Source organism: Entelurus aequoreus, linkage group LG03 (assembly GCF_033978785.1).
Source record: "Entelurus aequoreus isolate RoL-2023_Sb linkage group LG03, RoL_Eaeq_v1.1, whole genome shotgun sequence".
Lineage (NCBI taxonomy): Eukaryota > Metazoa > Chordata > Actinopteri > Syngnathiformes > Syngnathidae > Entelurus > Entelurus aequoreus.
Genome location: NC_084733.1, coordinates 7,719,632 through 7,742,664, shown reverse-complemented (window position 1 = coordinate 7,742,664; position 23,033 = coordinate 7,719,632). Strand labels below are relative to the sequence as shown.

Genomic DNA, 23,033 nt, shown 5'->3' with positions numbered 1-23,033 from the left:
TTGTGATGCCAAAAAATATCGATGTAATCATAGTAGTATCGACTAGATACGGGCCTGTACTTGGTATGATTGCACTGGATGTCAGATGTAGATCCACCCATGGCGTTTGTTTACATTTTGACGCCAGTGAGCGATTGTATCCTCCTACGGTGTGTAGTGAAGCATGTTTAGCTATTCCACGTCCTCCAGTGATAATAATACTTGTAAGAAACTCACTTTATTCGTCGCCATGGAGACGAGGATGCCTTAAAGCACCTCTTCCTGAGGGTGTTTCAGTGTTATAACGTCACCTTTATCTGTACTTTTTACACCAAAATGCGTCCGTCCTCCCTTTTCTGTCTCCACACTGTGTCTGCTTGTAAGTACTCTGTGTGTGTGCGCTGCCCAACATGCTCCTCTGCTCCTAAAACCAGCAATGTCACCACGTGACGACGCGCCGTCATGCCCGTTAATAAAAAATAAATATATATTATATGGGGAACTGGTACTTTTGAAACAGAGTATAGTACCATTAGTAGCACTATAATATAGCAGGTCATGTGACTATAGCAGTAAGATGAGAGTGGACATGGTGCTAAGATGAGAGTGGACACTAGATGGCAGAGTGGTGCTACATGAGCAGATCCTCTCAGCGGGAACAACAACATCTCTATCATGTCCTGCTCTTCATCTCCTCCACCTCTGACATCACATCTTTAACATCTGGAGTGGTCCTTGAAGCTGTCAATCATGTCAAGTGTCCACTCACCGACATCTGACGCTTTGTGGACCTTGATGATCTCAGCCAGGTCAAAGTTTCCTGCTATGATGGCCACCTGGAGGGGGAGGACAACGTTAGTGCTGCACAGGAAGTGACGTTTTCTCATGTGTGCAAGCAGGAAGTGACGTTTTCTCATGTGTGCAAGCAGGAAGTGACGTTTCTCATGTGTGCAAGCAGGAAGTGACGTTTTCTCATGTGTGCAAGCAGGAAGTGACGTTTCTCATGTGTGCAAGCAGGAAGTGACGTTTCTCATGTGTGCAAGCAGGAAGTGACGTTTTCTCATGTGTGCAGGCAGGAAGTGACGTTTTCTCATGTGTGCAGGCAGGAAGTGACGTTTCTCAGGCATCTTCAAGGCCTACCTGGAAGGCCGTCTGGCTGTTGTAGTTCCTGATCTCCTTGTCGGCGCCCCGGAAGAGGAGAACCCGAGCACAGCTGTCCTGAATGACAACAAAGTTCTGTTAGAACTGCTGGTGCTTATACATGCACAGCACGCCTTCTACAGGTCATGTGACTTGTGTTTACACTCCAGCACCTTCTAGAAGTCATGTGACTTTGTACACTCCTGCACCTTCTAGAAGTCATGTGACTTGTGTTTACCTTGCATCACCTTTGGACTTGCCTCTAGAAATGCTGCATTCGGATCTATTGATCTTGGCCATTGGTTCTATTGATCTATGTCACTGGATCTATAGATCTAGGCCACTGGATATATTGATCATGGTCACTGGATCTATTGATCTCTGCCACTAGATCTATCCCACTGGATCTATCACACACAAGTAAACACGCTGCAAGACTGCTTGTATCGCACATGATATGACACACAAGTAAACACGCTGCAGGACAGCTTGTATCGCACATGATATCACACACACAAGTTAACACGCTGCAGGACTGCTTGTATCGCACATGATATCACACACAAGTAAACACGCTGCAGGACCGCTTGTATCGCACATGATATCACACACACAAGTAAACACGCTGCAGGACTGCTTGTATCGCACATGATATCACACACAAGTAAACATGCTGCAGGACCGCTTGTATCGCACATGATATCACACACACAAGTAAACACGCTGCAGGACTGCTTGTATCGCACAAGATATCACACACAAGTAAACACGCTGCAGGACCGCTTGTATCGCACATGATATCACACACACAAGTAAACACGCTGCAGGACTGCTTGTATCGCACATGATATCACACACAAGTAAACACACTGCAGGACTGCTTGTATCACACATGATATCACACACACACAAGTAAACATGCTGCAGGACAGCTTGTATCGCACCCAATATCAAACACAAGTAAACACGCTGCAAGACTGCTTGTATCGCACCCAATGTCACACACAAGTAAACACACTGCGGGACTGCTTGTATCGCACATGATATCACAAAAGTGAACATGCTGCAAGACTGCTTGTATCGCACATGATATGACACACAAGTAAACACGCTGCAGGACTGCTTGTATCGCACATGATATCACAAAAGTGAACATGCTGCAAGACTGCTTGTATCGCACATGATATGACACACAAGTAAACACGCTGCAGGACTGCTTGTATCGCTTATGATATCACAAAAGTGAACATCCTGCAAGACTGCTTGTATCGCACATGATATGACACACAAGTAAACACGCTGCAGGACTGCTTGTATCGCTTATGATATCACAAAAGTGAACATCCTGCAAGACTGCTTGTATCGCACATGATATGACACACAAGTACACACGCTGCGGGACTGCTTGTATCACACATGATATCACACACAAGTAAACACGCTGCAGGACTGCTTGTATCACACATGATATCACACACAAGTAAACACGCTGCAGGACTGCTTGTATCACATATGATATCACACACAAGTAAACACGCTGCAGGACTGCTTGTATCACACATGATATCACACACACACAAGTAAACATGCTGCAGGACAGCTTGTATCGCACCCAATATCAAACACAAGTAAACACGCTGCAGGACTGCTTGTATCGCACATGATATCACAAAAGTGAACATGCTGCAAGACTGCTTGTATCGCACATGATATGACACACAAGTAAACATGCTGCAGGACTGCTTGTATCACACATGATATCACTCACAAGTAAACACGCTGCAGGACTGCTTGTATCGCACATGATATGACACACAAGTAAACACGCTGCAGGTCAGCTTGTATCGCACATGATATCACAAAAGTGAACATGCTGCAAGACTGCTTGTATCACACATGATATCACACAAGTTAAAACGCTGCAGGACTGCTTGTATCGCACCCGATATCACACACAAGTAAACACGCTGCAGGACTGCTTGTATCACACACGATGTCACACACAAGTAAGCACGCTGCAGGACTGCTTGTATCACACATGATATCACTCACAAGTAAACACGCTGCAGGACTGCTTGTATCGCACATGATATGACACACAAGTAAACACGCTGCAGGTCAGCTTGTATCGCACATGATATCACAAAAGTGAACATGCTGCAAGACTGCTTGTATCGCACATGATATCACACAAGTTAAAACGCTGCAGGACTGCTTGTATCGCACCCGATATCACACACAAGTAAACACGCTGCAGGACTGCTTGTATCACACACAATGTCACACACAAGTAAGCATGCTGCAGGACTGCTTGTATCACACATGATATCACTCACAAGTAAACACGCTGCAGGACTGCTTGTATCGCACATGATATCACACAAGTTAACACGCAGCAGGACTGCTTGTATCACACACGATGTCACACACAAGTAAGCACGCTGCAGGACTGCTTGTATCGCACATGATATCACACACAAGTAAACACGCTGCAGGACTGCTTGTATCGCACATGATATCACACAAGTTAACACGCTGCAGGACTGCTTGTATCACACACGATGTCACACACAAGTAAGCACGCTGCAGGACTGCTTGTATCGCACATGATATCACACAAGTTAACACGCTGCAGGACTACTTGTATCGCACCCGATATCACACGGGCTTTAATCAACCAAAGTGTAGTAACGAGACACCTCACATTCTCAGTCGCGGTGTTGTAACCATGGCAACAGTAATTCCCCCGACCGACTGAACAAAGTACCGCGGTCATCGCCAACACGGCCAATGAGACACGGAGACGGTCCATTGCCATGGCGACCTCGCATCACCAACTTTTGCCGTCTAATGAAGGGCGGAGCAGCCAGGACGAGGCTCATGTCAGCATCTAGCATGGCGGCTCATGCTCCTGTTCAGTTTGTGCAGGTCGACCCGTGACAACAATAACAACAACAACAACAACAACAACAACAACAACATATTTGAAAAGTGCTACCTGGTTGTAGAGTGCGCACACATGCAGGGCCGTGTTCCCAGACGCGTTCTGGGCGCTCATTTCAGCCCCGTAGAAGAGCAGATGTTCCAGGTGCTGCACGTGACCGTAGCGACACGCCTGCAAACCACACCTTTTACTTTAGCGCTTTAGCACCGTCTCCTTCCCAACATTGCTACAGTTTGTCTCCCCCACCTGGTGGATCTCCTGCCAGCCGTTCTCGTCCACGCAGCCCACCTGCGCGTGGTCGTGCAGCAGCAGCTCGCAGCAGTAGGGGTCTCCTCCCACCATGGAGCTGTGGTAGAGAGGAGTCAGACCCCGACTGTCCTTGTAGTCGGGGGACGCACCCAAGTCCAACAGCGTCTGGGGAGGACAACCTGGATTAAATCACCCTCTAATATTGTTCACGTTATGTGACAGTCGGACGTGTGTCTCAAAGATAGTGAGACATCAACACATTATGAAACACACACAAGTCAGTGTGGAAGATACTGGAGATGGTGCAAAGATAGTGAAACATCAACACATTATGAAACACACACAAGTCAGTGTGGAAGATACTGGAGATGGTGCAAAGATAGTGAAACATCAACACATTATGAAACACACACAAGTCAGTGTGGAAGATACTGGAGATGGTGCAAAGATAGTGAAACATCAACACATTATGAAACACACACAAGTCAGTGTGGAAGATACTGGAGATGGTGCAAAGATAGTGAGACATCAACACATTATGAAACACACACAAGTCAGTGTGGAAGATACTGGAGATGGTGCAAAGATAGTGAGACATCAACACATTATGAAACACACACAAGTCAGTGTGGAAGATACTGGAGATGGTGCAAAGATAGTGAGACATCAACACATTATGAAACACACACAAGTCAGTGTGGAAGATACTGGAGATGGTGCAAAGATAGTGAGACATCAACACATTATGAAACACACACAAGTCAGTGTGGAAGATACTGGAGATGGTGCAAAGATAGTGAGACATCAACACATTATGAAACACACACAAGTCAGTGTGGAAGATACTGGAGATGGTGCAAAGATAGTGAGACATCAACACATAATGAAACACACACAAGTCAGTGTGGAAGATACTGGAGGTGGTGCAAAGATAGTGAGACGTCAACACATTATGAAGCACACACAAGTCAGTGTGGAAGATACTGGAGGTGGTGCAAAGATAGTGAGACGTCAACACATTATGAAACACACACAAGTCAGTGTGGAAGATACTGGAGATGGTGCAAAGATAGTGAGACATCAACACATTATGAAACACACACAAGTCAGTGTGGAAGATACTGGAGATGGTGCAAAGATAGTGAGACATCAACACATTATGAAACACACACAAGTCAGTGTGGAAGATACTGGAGATGGTGCAAAGATAGTGAAACATCAACACATTATGAAACACACACAAGTCAGTGTGGAAGATACTGGAGATGGTGCAAAGATAGTGAAACATCAACACATTATGAAACACACACAAGTCAGTGTGGAAGATACTGGAGATGGTGCAAAGATAGTGAAACATCAACACATTATGAAACACACACAAGTCAGTGTGGAAGATACTGGAGATGGTGCAAAGATAGTGAGACATCAACACATTATGAAACACACACAAGTCAGTGTGGAAGATACTGGAGATGGTGCAAAGATAGTGAGACATCAACACATTATGAAACACACACAAGTCAGTGTGGAAGATACTGGAGATGGTGCAAAGATAGTGAGACATCAACACATTATGAAACACACACAAGTCAGTGTGGAAGATACTGGAGATGGTGCAAAGATAGTGAGACATCAACACATTATGAAACACACACAAGTCAGTGTGGAAGATACTGGAGATGGTGCAAAGATAGTGAGACATCAACACATTATGAAACACACACAAGTCAGTGTGGAAGATACTGGAGATGGTGCAAAGATAGTGAGACATCAACACATAATGAAACACACACAAGTCAGTGTGGAAGATACTGGAGGTGGTGCAAAGATAGTGAGACGTCAACACATTATGAAGCACACACAAGTCAGTGTGGAAGATACTGGAGGTGGTGCAAAGATAGTGAGACGTCAACACATTATGAAACACACACAAGTCAGTGTGGAAGATACTGGAGATGGTGCAAAGATAGTGAGACATCAACACATTATGAAACACACACAAGTCAGTGTGGAAGATACTGGAGATGGTGCAAAGATAGTGAGACATCAACACATTATGAAACACACACAAGTCAGTGTGGAAGATACTGGACATGGTGCAAAGATAGTGAAACATCAACACATTATGAAACACACACAAGTCAGTGTGGAAGATACTGGAGATGGTGCAAAGATAGTGAAACATCAACACATTATGAAACACACACAAGTCAGTGTGGAAGATACTGGAGATGGTGCAAAGATAGTGAAACATCAACACATTATGAAACACACACAAGTCAGTGTGGAAGATACTGGAGGTGGTGCAAAGATAGTGAAACATCAACACATTATGAAACACACACAAGTCAGTGTGGAAGATACTGGAGGTGGTGCAAAGATAGTGAAACATCAACACATTATGAAACACACACAAGTCAGTGTGGAAGATACTGGAGATGGTGCAAAGATAGTGAAACATCAACACATTATGAAACACACACAAGTCAGTGTGGAAGATACTGGAGGTGGTGAAGGTGACAAAAGTAGAGTGAAAAACCCTTTCAACAAAATAAATCAATGACATGACTCATGGAAGTAAGCCTCATACTGTACTATACTATACTGTACTATACTGTCCCGTACTATACTGTACTGTGCTGTACTGTACCATACTATACTGTACTGTACCGCACTATACTATACTGTTCCGTACTATATTGTACTATACTGTACCGTACTGTACTATAGTGTACTATACTGTACTGTACTATAGTGTACTGATCTGTACTATAATGTACTGTACTGTACTACAGTGTACTTTACTGTACTGTTCTATAGTGTACTGTCCTGTACTATACTGTACTGTACTATAGTGTACTGTACTGTACTGTATTATAGTGTACTGTACTACACTGTACTGTTCCGTATGATACTGTACTATTCCGTACTGTACTATACTATACTGTACTATAGTGTACTGTACTGTTCCGTACTGTACTGTACCGTACTATACTGTACTTTACTATACTGTATTAAAGTGTACTGTACAATAGTGTACTGTACTGTACCGTACTATACTATACTATACTGTACTGTACTATAGTGTACTGTCCTGTACTATAATGTACTGTACTGTACTACAGTGTACTGTACTGTACTGTTCTATAGTGTACTGTCCTGTACTATACTGTACTGTACTTTACTATAGTGTACTGTACTGTACTGTATTATAGTGTACTGTACTACACTGTACTGTTCCGTATGATACTGTACTATTCCGTACTGTACTATACTATACTGTACTATAGTGTACTGTACTGTTCCGTACTGTACTGTACCGTACTATACTGTACTATACTGTATTAAAGTGCACTGTACAATAGTGTACTGTACTGTACTGTACCGTACTATACTATACTATACTGTACTGTACTATAGTGTACTGTCCTGTACTATAATGTACTGTACTGTACTACAGTGTACTGTACTGTACTGTTCTATAGTGTACTGTCCTGTACTATACTGTACTGTACTGTACTATAGTGTACTGTACTGTACTGTATTATAGTGTACTGTACTACACTGTACTGTTCCGTATGATACTGTACTATTCCGTACTGTACTATACTATACTGTACTATAGTGTACTGTACTGCTCCGTACTGTACTGTACCGTACTATACTGTACTGTACTATACTGTATTAAAGTGTACTGTACAATAGTGTACTGTACTGTACCGTACTATACTATACTGTACTGTACTATAGTGTACTGTCCTGTACTATAATGTACTGTACTGTTCTACAGTGTACTGTACTGTACTGTTCTATAGTGTACTGTCCTGTACTATACTGTACTGTACTGTACTATAGTGTACTGTACTGTACTGTACTGTATTATAGTGTACTGTACTACACTGTACTGTTCCATATGATACTGTACTATTCCGTACTGTACTATACTATACTGTACTATAGTGTACTGTAGTGTTCCGTACTGTACTGTACCGTACTATACTGTACTGTACTATACTGTATTAAAGTGTACTGTACAATAGTGTACTGTACTGTACCGTACTATACTATACTATACTGTACTGTACTATAGTGTACTGTCATGTACTATAATGTACTGTACTGTACTACAGTGTACTGTACTGTACTATAGTGTACTGTCCTGTACTATACTGTACTGTACTGTACTATAGTGTACTGTACTGTACTGTATTATAGTGTACTGTACTACACTGTACTATTCCGTACTGTACTATACTATACTGTACTATAGTGTACTGTACTGTTCCGTACTGTACTGTACCGTACTATACTGTACTGTACTATACTGTATTAAAGTGTACTGTACAATAGTGTACTGTACTGTACTATACTGTACTAAAGTGTACTGTACTATAGTGTACTGTACTGTTCTGTACTATGCTGTACCGTATTATACTGTACTGTACTATACTATACTATATTGTACTGTACTATACTATGCTGTGCTGTACTGTAGTAGTAGTCATCTTATCATCTCTTTGATCATTATATTGCATCATTGTTGTTGCTGAATGGACTCAAGTGATGAGTCATCCTGTGTTTGGGTTGTGTGTGTGTGTGTGTGAGTGTGTGTGTGTGTGTGTGTGTGTGTGTGTGTGTGTGTGTGTGTGTGTGTGTGTGTGTGTGTGTGTGTGTGTGTGTGTGTGTGTGTGTGTGTGTGACTCACAATGAGGGCCATGTGGTTCTTGCTCCGCACCGCCTTGTGCAGAGCTGTGATGCCATCTTTGGTCCTGAAGTCCAGATGTGCTCCTCCACTCTTCAGGGCCTTGATGACTTCTGCACATCCCTCCAGCTGTGCAGCCAGGGTCAGAGGGCATTCTGGGAAACACCACAGACATGGTGGTCACCATACTATCTGGTCAAGTAGTCCAGCCAGGGTCAGAGGGCATTCTGGGAAACACCATAGACATGGTGGTCACCATACTATCTGGTCAAGTAGTCCAGCCAGGGTCAGAGGGCATTCTGGGAAACACCACAGACATGGTGGTCACCATACTATCTGGTCAAGTAGTCCAGCCAGGGTCAGAGGGCATTCTGGGAAACACCACAGACATGGTGGTCACCATACAATCTGGTCAAGTAGTCCAGCCAGGGTCAGAGGGCATTCTGGGAAACACCACAGACATGGTGGTCACCATACTATCTGGTCAAGTAGTCCAGCCAGGGTCAGAGGGCATTCTGGGAAAGACCACAGACAGGGTGGTCACCATACTATCTGGTCAAGTAGTCCAGGCAGGGTCAGAGGGCATTCTGGGAAACACCACAGACATGGTGGTCACCATACTATCTGGTCAAGTAGTCCAGCCAGGGTCAGAGGGCATTCTGGGAAACACCACAGACATGATGGTCACCATACTATCTGGTCAAGTAGTTCAGACTGAATAGTTCTTCATCACTCCAATTAAGTTTTACAATATAACTAAAACAATTCTTACTTTCTAAAGTTTCATGCATGTTTGTACGTGCTATTGTAATGCTAATGTTGTTAGCATTAGCTAATATGCTAACAGGTTCACTAGTGTCTGTGTTAGTATTATTAACTTGCAAGAACATTCTTTTTGTATTGTTTCACTTTCACAAATTCCTCAGTAAATTCACCAAAACGTCACCGTGGAGTTATTGAGTCTGTTTAGCTGATTGGAGAGCTAGCTTGCGCAGCTACGGTGACTTCTGTTTTGTTTAATCAGCCGTTTTACTGCCGTGTTACATACAGAGTTTGTACACAATTAAGGTATGTAAATAAACATTTACAGAATATTTCTATGTAATTAACTCATTTCACAACATATATATCTGCCACTTATAGTCTGGTGCGACTAATATATAGAAACATGTTTTTTGTAGTGGGCACACATTTAGTATAGTCTGGGACATACAGTATAGTCAGGTACATACAGTATAGTCAGGTACATACAGTATAGTCAGGTACATACGGTATAGTCCGGTACATACAGTATAGTCAGGTACATACAGTATAGTCAGGTACATACGGTATAGTCTGGTACATACAGTATAGTCTGGTACATACAGGTATAGTCCGGTACATACAGTATAGTCAGGTACATACAGTATAGTCTGGTACATACGGTATAGTCCGGTACATACAGTATAGTCAGGTACATACAGTATAGTCCGGGACATACAGTATAGTCCGGGACATACGGTATAGTCTGGGACATACGGTATAGTCCGGTACATACATTATAGTCCAGTACATACAGTATAGTCCGGTACATACAGTATAGTCTGGGACATACAGTATAGTCCGGTACATACAGTATAGTCCGGGACATACAGTATAGTCTGGGACATACGGTATAGTCCGAAACATACGGTATAGTCTGGGACATACAGTATACATACAGTATAGTCTGGTACATACAGTTTAGTCCGGTGCATACAGTATATATACAGTATTGTCTGGTACACACAGTTTAGTCCAGGACATACAGTATATATACAGTATAGTCTGGGACATACAGTATAGTCCGGGTCATACAGTATAGTCTGGTACACACAGTATAGTCCGGGACATACAGTATAGTCCGGTACATACAGTATGGTCTGGGACATACAGTATAGTCTGGGACGTACGGTATAGTCCGGGACATACAGTATAGTCCGGTACATAAAGTATAGTCTGGGTCATACAGTATAGTCCGGGACATACAGTATAGTCCGGTACATACAGTATAGTCTGGGACATACGGTATAGTCCGAGACATAAGGTATAGTCTGGGACATAGAGTATATATACAGTATAGTCTGGTACATACAGTATAGTCTGGGACATACAGTATAGTCTGGGACATACGGTATAGTCCGGTACATACAGTATAGTCTGGGACATACGGTATAGTCCGAGACATAAGGTATAGTCTGGGACATACAGTATATATACAGGACAGTCTGGGACATACAGTATAGTCCGGGACATACAGTATAGTCCGAGACATAAGGTATAGTCTAGGACAGACCTGGGCATTGTACGGCCCGCGGGCCGCATCCGGCCCTTTGCGCATCCCTGTCCGGCCCGCGTGAGGCCAATCATAAATTACAAAATAAATTTAAAAAAGTATCTATGTCGAGTGTGCAATACAACAGTGCTGCTTTTGTTTTGAAAAGCGTTATTTGTATTACTTCCGTGTGGACGTATGCGCGTGTGCGATTGTGAGCGAATTGAACGGCGCAATCACAAATTACAAAATAAAGTTTAAAAAACATCTATGTCGTGCGCGCAATACAACTGTGCTGCTTTTATTTTGAAATGTGTTATTTATGCCGTATGTCCGGAGGGAACCTGTGAGTGAAGGTGCATAGAGACAAGTGATGAGACGCTAAAAAAAGAAAAGTTGATGAGGAATGGCGTGTTTCCAACAAGAGATGGACTGCCAAGTATTTCTTTACATAAATTAATGGTAAAGCCGTGTGCTTAATGTGTGGTACACAGCTTGCTGTGTTTAAATATCATTTTAATCGCCACTACACGAAGAAACACGAGGGAAAATACCGGAATGTGTCTGATGAAGTGCGCGCAAGGGAGGCTGATGCGTTGATGGTAAAACTGCAAACCCAACAAGGACTTTTTGCCATATTTCACACCCCCAGAGATGCAGCCGTCAGGACAAGTTTCGTCATTTCTCACAAAAGCGCCAGAAAAAGTAAGGCGTTTTCTGACGGAGAGTTTATTAAGGAGTGCTTATTGGACTTTGTTGCGCTGATAATGCCCGGAGACTTGGACTGTTTTTCGCTAACTTTGGATGAGAGCTCTGATGCAGTCAATTAAAGAGACAACCACAGGTAATGACTTGTTCACAGAGGTAAATGCGTGTTGGGACACGCTGGCAGGCGTGACAATCCAATCCACTTTATTTATATAGCACATTTAAACAACAAAATGTTTCCAAAGTGCTGCACAACAATATTACAAACAATATTCAAATATTATCCTTAGCTCCACCAATGACTGAATAAAAAGAAAAAACAATTACATATAAAACCAATATAAAAAACAATATAGAATAGATATGATTAAAAACTATTTTTAACAACAGATGGTTGTCCAAATCTGATGGGGAAAAATGTTGGATAATGCAGGATAAAGTGACCTTAAAAAGCAATCTGCTTTTGTATAAAGTTAAGTTAGGTTAAATGAAATTATTATTATTATTATTAATTATTATCATCATTATTATTTATCTTATGGTATATCAAAAATAATATTGAGCAAAATTTAATTGAAATATTGTCGTGTGGCCCTCCAGCAGTGCTCGGGTTGCTTATGTGGCCCCCGGTGAAAATTAATTGCCCACCCCTGGTCTAGGACATACAGTATATATACAGTATAGTCTGGTACATACAGTATAGTCTGGGACATACAGTATATATACAGTCTATTCTGGGACATACAGTATATATACAATATAGTCCGGGACATACAGTATACATACAGTATAGTCTGGTACATACAGTATAGTCCGGGACATACAGTATAGTCTGGGACAAACGGTATAGTCTGGGACAAACGGTATAGTCCGGGACATACAGTACAGTCCGGTACATACGGTACAGTCCGGTACATACGGTATAGTCCGGTACATACGGTACACACGGCTGCAGAAGCCCTGTGAGATGAACTACTTCCTGCTGGAAGACTGGAGGTCACCAACATGAACATGTGTGCTATGTTGGAGTAAACATGAGGAGATGAGCAAAGTCCACCTGGTTGAGAACTTCATTCCAGCAAAATCCATCAAGATTGGGAAAAAGTAGAGGAAGTGAAGATCTCACCTCCTGTGTCAGGATCGTGGAAGTTGGGATCCAAACCCTTCTCCAAAAAGCGTGAGACCTTCTCAGTGTTCCTCTGCTGCACAAACTCCATCAACTTCTTCAGGTTGGCCTAATGGAGGGAGGAGACACAGCTGTGATTGGCTGATAGACACAGCTGTGATTGGCTGATAGACACTGCTGTAATTGGCTGATATAGACACAGGTGTGATTGGCTGATAGACACAGGTGTGATTGGCTGATAGACACAGCTGTGATTGGCTGATAGACACAGGTGTGATTGGCTGATAGACACTGCTGTAATTGGCTGATAGACACTGCTGTAATTGGCTGATAGACACAGCTGTAATTGGCTGATATAGACACAGGTGTGATTGGCTGATAGACACAGGTGTGATTGGCTGATAGACACAGCTGTAATTGGCTGATATAGACACAGCTGTGATTGGCTGATAGACACTGCTGTAATTGGCTGATAAAGACACAGGTGTGATTGGCTGATAGACACAGCTGTGATTGGCTGATAGACACAGGTGTGATTGGCTGATAGACACAGCTGTGATTGGCTGATAGACACAGGTGTGATAGGCTGATAGACACAGGTGTGATTGGCTGATAGACACTGCTGTAATTGGCTGATAGACACTGCTGTAATTGGCTGATAGACACAGCTGTAATTGGCTGATATAGACACAGGTGTGATTGGCTGATAGACACAGGTGTGATTGGCTGATAGACACAGCTGTAATTGGCTGATATAGACACAGCTGTGATTGGCTGATAGACACTGCTGTAATTGGCTGATAAAGACACAGGTGTGATTGGCTGATAGACACAGCTGTGATTGGCTGATAGACACAGGTGTGATTGGCTGATAGACACAGGTGTGATTGGCTGATAGACACAGGTGTGATTGGCTGATAGACACAGGTGTGATTGGCTGATAGACACAGCTGTGATTGGCTGATAGACACAGGTGTGATAGGCTGATAGACACAGGTGTGATTGGCTGATAGACACTGCTGTAATTGGCTGATAGACACTGCTGTAATTGGCTGATAGACACAGCTGTAATTGGCTGATATAGACACAGGTGTGATTGGCTGATAGACACAGGTGTGATTGGCTGATAGACACAGCTGTAATTGGCTGATATAGACACAGCTGTGATTGGCTGATAGACACTGCTGTAATTGGCTGATAAAGACACAGGTGTGATTGGCTGATAGACACAGCTGTGATTGGCTGATAGACACAGGTGTGATTGGCTGATAGACACAGGTGTGATTGGCTGATAGACACAGCTGTGATTGGCTGATAGACACAGGTGTGATAGGCTGATAGACACAGGTATGATTGGCTGATAGACACGGGTGTGATGGGCTGATAGACACAGGTATGATTGTCTGATAGACACGGGTGTGATTGTCTGATAGTAACGGGTGTGATTGGCTGATAGACACAGGTGTGATTGGCTGATAGACACAGGTGTGATGGGCTGATAGACACAGGTATGATTGGCTGATAGACATGGGTGTGATTGTCTGATAGTAATGGGTGTGATTGGCTGATAGACACAGGTGTGATGGGCTGATAGACACAGGTATGATTGGCTGATAGACACGGGTGTGATGGGCTGATAGACACAGGTATGATAGTCTGATAGACACGGGTGTGATTGTCTGATAGTAATGGGTGTGATTGGCTGATAGACACAGATGTGATGGGCTGATAGACACAGGTGTGATGGGCTGATAGACACAGGTGTGATTGGCTGATAGACACAGGTGTGATGGGCTTATAGACACAGGTGTGATTGGCTGATAGACACAGGTGTGATGGGCTGATAGACACAGGTGTGATTGGCTGATAGACACAGCTGGGATTGGCTGATAGACACAAGTGTGATTGGCTGATAGACACAGGTGTGATTTTCTGATAGACACAGGTGTGATTGGCTGATAGACACAGCTGTGATTGGCTGATAGACACTACTGTGATTGGCAGATAGACACAGGTGTGATTGGCTGATAGACACAGGTGTGATTGGCTGACATACACGGGTGTGATGGGCTGATAGACCCAGGTATGATTGGTTGATAGACACAGATGTGATTGGCTGATAGACACTACTGTGATTGGCAGATAGACACAGGTGTGATGGGCTGATAGACACAGGTATGATTGGCTGATAGACACAGATGTGATTGGCTGATAGACACTACTGTGATTGGCAGATAGACACAGGTGTGATTGGCTGATGGCAGACAGGTGAACAATACAGCGCTGACATGAAAGCTTCATTCTCCCTCTGGTTTACTTGCCTTCAAACAAAGGTGATGTGTGTACTTGATAAAGTGTGATGGGAGAAATGAAGTGTTTTCTCACGTGTAACGCGGTACAAGTACTTTAGTACACAGCAGTACACATACTTAATCAAATCTTGTCTTACTAAATATATTTATTCTTTCCCTTTGGACATGCAAGATCATGTACTGCACGCAATTGCTCATCTTTTATTATATGTATTACACATATAATAAATATATATATTATATTATCACGTATTCCAAAAATATGTGTTAAAATAAAGATACATACTGTACTTAAATATCTGCTTGACTTATGATTTCAAAACAAATTATCAATCAAATTGTAGACTGTAAAATTGACAATAGATTTTATGTTTTGTTTTGTTTTTTTACTGTAAAATCAACTTTGGTACTGTTTTTTTCCCATATACAGTCATAATAATAAATAATAGATTTCATTTGTAAAAAGCATTTCACATTGAGCAAACAACCTCAAAGTGCTACAGTGTATTAAAAAAAATTAAAAAATTAAAGATAATAAATAAAAATAAAAACTAGAACAGCCTAATAGCTAGAACTAGTATGCATATATCTAAAAAAAAAAAAAAAGCTTTTTTTAAAAAGAAGGGTTTTTAAGCCTTTAAAAGCATCCACAGTCTGTGGTGCCCTCAGGTGGTCAGGGAGAGCGTTCCACAGACTGGGAGTCAGACACTAAAACATTAAAAAAGTAACAAAAAAACATTACAACAAGATTTTACGGCAAACACAAACAAACTGGCAGCTCTGTTGCTTGAATTTTCCCGCCAAAAACAGTGGTGTTGTTTTTACATTTATTCCATTTTTTATATGCTGTAAAAAAAAACAATGCAAAAAACAATTGTATTTTTATTTATTATATTTTTATTTTTTTAATTTTTTTTAATACACTGTAGCACTTTGAGGTTGTTTGCTCAATGTGCTTTTTACAAACAAAATATATTATTTATTTATTTATTTTTAATTTTTTTATTTATTTATTTATTTTTATTATTTATTATTTATTATTTATTATTTATTATTTATTATTTATTATTTATTATTTATTATTTATTTATTTATTTATTTATTTATTTATTTTTTAAAATTATTTTTCTATTTTTCTTTTTTTTTTCTATTTTTTTTATTTTATTTTTTTTTTATTATTTTTTATTTATTTATTATTATGACTGTATATGGGAAAAAACAGTACCAATGTCGATTTTACAGTAAAAAAAAATTATACATGTATATTCCTATATTACTTCTCTGAGGGCAACCATAACTGGGACGTAGTCCTCCATGAAAAGGAGTTGGACACACCTGAGGTAGCAGGTGCAGGTAGGAGATATTCCATAAACAAAGACAACAACATTAATGCATTAAGGAATGCAGGAACAAAGCGACTTGGAAGCCTGAGAAGAGGAAACATCATCCACACGGATAACAATCTCCCCACAAAGAGCAGCTGGACTTACTTAGCAACCACTAAAGTCAACACAGGTGCGCTGGCACACTAAATACAACTCAAACAGGAAGTGGAACTACAAAATAAGAGTGCAGCACAGGAAGTCAACATTAAAACACTCAAATAAGGCAGAAATGTCACCATTTAATGTTGAACATTTACAAGCCAACATCTAGAAGGGTTTAGTTGACTAACAAAGTCTTTTTAGGAACCAACAAGTGTTCTAAATAAAAACACGACAAGAGAATATGGATTATTCTTACATTTGTACACACAACTTGACGATGAACACTCACCTGGTGCAGCATCCTATGTTGTCTACACCTCGTCCCAAACACCACCACCACCACCACCACCAACAACGACAACAACAAGAAGACCAGCTGACTTCCAGTCCGTCTGTGAGCTCGCTGCCATGTTCCTTCCACCCAGTGAGGAATGTTCCTCTCTCTCTCTCTCCCTGGCTGCTCTTCACTGATGCAGTTGTTATGGAGACGTGGAAATAAAGCCAGGACTTTTGTCAGGTGTCTCTTTCTACTCCTGCTTACAATGTGTTGGCCAGCAGGTGGATTTGTCCTCTTTCCTCAACGTTTGATTAACACTCTTGAAATAAACAGCCAGCATCTGTTTTCCTCCTGGAACGTAACAGGAAGCTCTCTACCAGCTCGTTCAACTTCTGCAGCAACAGTACAAAAAAATAAAAAAATTCTACAGCCACAAAAACGCTTCAGGATCAAAAACAAATGCAAAATGGAAATATTGCAAAAAGACTCCTAAATCCCCAAAAGAGACGCATGAGAGAAATGCTGCAAGTTCAGGGAATGTAACACGATGCTCTCTTTCAAAGAGGCACCTAAGTCTGGCTCCAGTTCTGCAGCAACATTAAAAAAAAAAAAAATTTTTGCAGCCACAAAAAAACGCTTCAGGATCAAAAACAAATGCAAAATAGAAATATTGCAAAAAGACGAATAAAGCCCCAAAAGACACGCATGAGAAAAATGCTGCAAGTTCAGGGAATGTAACATGATGCTCTCTTTCAAAGAGACACCTAAGTCTGGCTCCAGTTCTGCAGCAACATTAAAAAAAAAAAAATTTTTACAGCCACAAAAACGCTTCAGGATCAAAAACAAATGCAAAATAGAAATATTGCAAAAAGACCCCTAAACCCCCAAAAGACACGCATGAGAGAAATGCTGCAAGTTCAGGGAACGTAACACGACGCTCTCTTTCAAAGAGGCACCTAAGTCTGGCTCCAGTTCTGCAGCAACATTAAAAAACAAAAACAAATTTTGCAGCCACAAAAAAACGCTTCAGGATCAAAAACAAATGCAAAATAGAAATATTGCAAAAAGACGAATAAAGCCCCAAAAGACACGCATGAGAAAAATGCTGCAAGTTCAGGGAACGTAACATGACGCTCTCTTTCAAAGAGACACCTAAGTCTGGCTCCAGTTCTGCAGCAACATTAAAAAAAAAAAAAAAATTTACAGCCACAAAAACGCTTCAGGATAAAAAACAAATGCAAAATAGAAATATTTCAAAAAGACTCCTAAATCCCCAAAAGACACGCATGAGAGAAATGCTGCAAGTTCAGGGAATGTAACATGATGCTCTCTTTCAAAGAGGCACCTAAGTCTGGCTCCAGTTCTGCAGCAACATTAAAAAAAAAAAAAAAAATTGCAGCCACAAAAACGCTTCAGGATCAAAAACAAATGCAAAATGGAAATATTGCAAAAAGACTCCTAAATCCCCAAAAGACACGCATGAGAGAAATGCTGCAAGTTCAGGGAACGTAACATGACGCTCTCTTTCAAAGAGGCACCTAAGTCTGGCTCCAGTTCTGCAGCAACATTAAAAAAACTAAACAAAATCTGCAGCCACAAAAAACGCTTCAGGATCAAAAACAAATGCAAAATAGAAATACTGCAAATAGCAAAAAGACTCCTGAATCTCCAAAAGATAGCATGAGAGAAATGCTGCAAGTTTAGGGAAGGTAACAAATGTGAGCCTGAAGACTTTAAATATTTTACAGCAGGTTTCTCCTTTCCACGGCCTGTTGACTGCATGTTCAACAAAATGTATTCACATCCATCCATTTTCTACTGCTTGTCCCTTTCAGGGTCGCAGTGTATTCACATCCTGATTGTTATTACATGATGTAAGTATATATGTAATGTAGGACATTCATAATATGTAATATATACATGATGTAAGTATATATGTCATGTAGTAACATTCATAATAACATGTAATATATACATGATGTAAGTATATATGTCATGTAGTAACATTCATAATAACAGGTAATATATACATGAAGTAAGTATATATGTAATGTAGTAACATTCATAATAACATGTAATATATACATGATGTAAGTATATATGTCATGTAGTAACATTCATAATAACATGTAATATATACATGATGTAAGTATATATGTCATGTAGTAACATTCATAATAACATGTAATATATACATGATGTAAGTATATATGTCATGTAGTAACATTCATAATAACATGTAATATATACATGATGTAAGTATATATGTCATGTAGTAACATTCATAATAACGTGTAATATATACATGATGTAAGTATATGCCATGTAGTAACATTCATAATAACATGTAATATATACATGATGTAAGTATATATGTCATGTAGTAACATTCATAATAACATGTAATATATACATGATGTAAGTATATATGTCATGTAGCAACATTCATAATCAATCAATCAATCAATCAATATAATAACATGTAATATATACATGATGTAAATATGAATGTAGTATCTAGTAACATTCATAACAACATGTAATATTTACGTATTTCTGTCATTCTGTCATAAAGGCATAATAAGTGTTTTCATTTAGGGGGTGTGTGAAAAGAATGATGTCCCCAAGGGACAAGAAGTATTTGAGAAGTACTAGGTAACAGTACTATGTGACAGTACTACGTGACAGTACTAGGTGACAGTACTAGGTGACAGTATTATGTGACAGTACTAGGTGACAGTACTAGGTGACAGAACTAAGTGACAGTACTATGTGACAGTACTAGGTGACAGTACTAGGTGACAGTATTATGTGACAGTATTATGTGACAGTACTAGGTGACAGTACTAGGTGACAGTACTATGTGACAGTACTAGGTGACAGTACTAGGTGACAGTACTATGTGACAGTAGTAGGTAACAGTACTAGGTGACAGTATTATGTGACAGTACTAGGTGACAGTACTATGTGACAGTACTAGGTGACAGTACTAGGTGACAGTACTATGTGACAGTACTAGGTGACAGTACTAGGTGACAGTATTATGTGACAGTACTACGTGACAGTACTAGGTGACAGTATTATGTGAAAGTACTATGTGACAGTACTAGGTGACAGTACTAGGTGACAGTACTAGGTGACAGTACTATGTGACAGTACTAGGTGACAGTACTAGGTGACAGTACTATGTGACAGTACTAGGTGACAGTACTAGGTGACAGTACTAAGTGACAGTACTATGTGACAGTACTATGTGACAGTACTAGGTGACAGTACTAGGTGACAGTACTATGTGAAAGTACTAGGTGACAGTACTAGGTGACAATACTAGGTGACAGTATTATGTGACAGTACTATGTGACAGTACTATGTGACAATACTATGTGACAGTACTAGGTGAAAGTTCTAGGTGACAGTACTAGGTGACAGTACTACGTGACAGTACTAGGTGACAGTACTATGTGACAGTACTATGTGACAGTACTATGTGACAGTACTAGGTGAAAGTTCTAGGTGACAGTACTAGGTGACAGTCCTACGTGACAGTACTAGGTGAAAGTCCTAGGTGACAGTACTAGGTGACAGTACTAGGTGACAGTACTATGTGACAGTACTATGTGACAGCACTATGTGACAGTACTAGGTGACAGTACTAGGTGACAGTACTATGTGACAGTACTAGGTGACATTACTAGGTGACAGTACTAGGTGACAGTACTAGGTGACAGTACTAGGTGACAGTACTGTGAGCTGAGTCAAAGAGCAGTAAGTGTTGACATTTATTGCCTAACCATGTCAGTCCATGGACAAACATCTGCTTGACTTTCAAAGGATGCTTGGTGACCCGAGTTCTATCTCACTCTTTGTGAACAACTTGACTAGCTGCTGTGCATTCATGTGACACACACACACACACACACACACACACACACACACACACACACACACACACACACACACACACACACACACACACACACACACACACACGCACACACACACACACACACACACACACACACACACACACACACACAACACAATGTGTGTCACACACTTCCATGGCCTAGATTCACTCTCAGGGCCCCGGGGCCACACAGCTGGACACAGTGGATGAGGAGTCACACAACACTCACCCATGTGACGCTTATTGGTGCACTTCATATGTTTCATTCTTGTGGGCTGGCCCGGAAAACACACACACACACACACACACACACACACACACACACACACACACACACACACACACACACACACACACACACACACACACACACACACACACACACACACACACACACACACGCACACACACATGCTTGTATTTGTGACCTTGTAGAGACCTGCTGAAAATGCCTACCTCTTTAGGACCACCCTTTCTAGATATATAAAGATGTATACATCCACAGTCTGTGGTGCCCTCAGGTGGTCAGGGAGAGTGTTAACATTAAAATACAGTAGTGTAGTAGACCTAAGTATTCATTAAGTACCACCATAATGACATCATTAAATACATCAGTGTAGTAGACCTAAGTATTCATTAAGTACCACCATAATGACAACATTAAAGACAGTAGTGTAGTAGACCTAAGTATTCATTAAGTACCACCATAATGACTACATTAAATACAGTAGTGTAGTAGACCTAAGTATTCATTAAGTACCACCATAATGACAACATTAAATACAGTAGTGTAGTAGACCTAAGTATTCATTAAGTACCACCATAATGACAACATTAAATACAGTAGTGTAGTAGACCTAAGTATTCATTAAAAACACAGCAGAGGTTTTATTCAACAAGTACATGCAATATGTTTGGTCACTTTAACATTACACACAGTTTGAACAGTAACACTGTGTTGGAAAATAAGAAAATAAAGAATGTATTTTAATGAAATTATTCTGTGTTGTAGCACTAAATAGAGCCCACATAGCCCAGTTGGAGCTGCACTGCATGAGACTGTTGTGCTCTACTGTGCTGTACTCTCCTCTACTCTACCCTACTCTACTGTACTCTACTGTAGTGTAGTGTAGTGTAGTTCCACTTCACATCCTCCCTGCAGGCTGGAAGACTAAGTACTCCCAGGACTACTTCAGGTGTGTTCGTGTGTATAATTCATGGCTGGGAAAGTAAGAGCACATTTCCATGAAACATGTAAGACGCACAATAGGTCATGGCAAGATGGCAGAAGAAGGAAGAAGGAAGAAGGAAGAAGGAAGAAGGAAGAAGGAAGAAGGAAGAAGAACGAAGAAGGAAGAAGAAGGAAGAAGGAAGAAGGAAGAAGGAAGAAGGAAGAAGGAAGAAGGAAGAAGGAAGAAGGAAGAAGAAGGAAGAAGGAAGAAGAAGGAAGAAGGAAGAAGGAAGAAGAAGGAAGAAGGAAGAAGGAAGAAGGAAGAAGGAAGAAGACGCTGCAGCTTCCATGATGGCCACTTTGACTCTGGAACACACAAGTCATGTTTGTGTTGCTGCTTCTTGATGCTTCATCACACACTTCAAGTGGCTTTTAAAGAGCCCATAAGACACACACACACACACACACACACACACACACACACACACACACACACACACACACACACACACACACACACACACACACACACACACACACAAACTCACAAACACACAAACACACACACACACAGTAACACACACTCACAAACACACACACACACACACACACACACACAGTAACACACACACTCACAAACACACACACACACACACAAACACACAGACATAAACACACTCACACACAAACACACAGACAAACACAAACACACGCACACAAATACACACACAGAAACAC

At 41.0% G+C, this 23,033-nt stretch overlaps 1 protein-coding gene across 1 annotated transcript in view; it reads right to left on the bottom strand.

The window, feature by feature from the left end:
- LOC133646054 (SH3 and multiple ankyrin repeat domains protein 3-like) overlaps nt 1-23,033 on the bottom strand; it is a 130,434-nt gene that overhangs the window by 15,130 nt on the left and 92,271 nt on the right. The window contains exons 4-9 of the mRNA XM_062041030.1: nt 13,142-13,250; nt 9,018-9,169; nt 4,310-4,477; nt 4,118-4,234; nt 1,120-1,197; nt 749-815 (exon numbers count right to left, since the gene is read on the bottom strand). Coding sequence (XP_061897014.1) covers nt 749-815; nt 1,120-1,197; nt 4,118-4,234; nt 4,310-4,477; nt 9,018-9,169; nt 13,142-13,250 — 691 coding nt within the window. The remainder of the gene's footprint in view (nt 1-748; nt 816-1,119; nt 1,198-4,117; nt 4,235-4,309; nt 4,478-9,017; nt 9,170-13,141; nt 13,251-23,033) is intronic.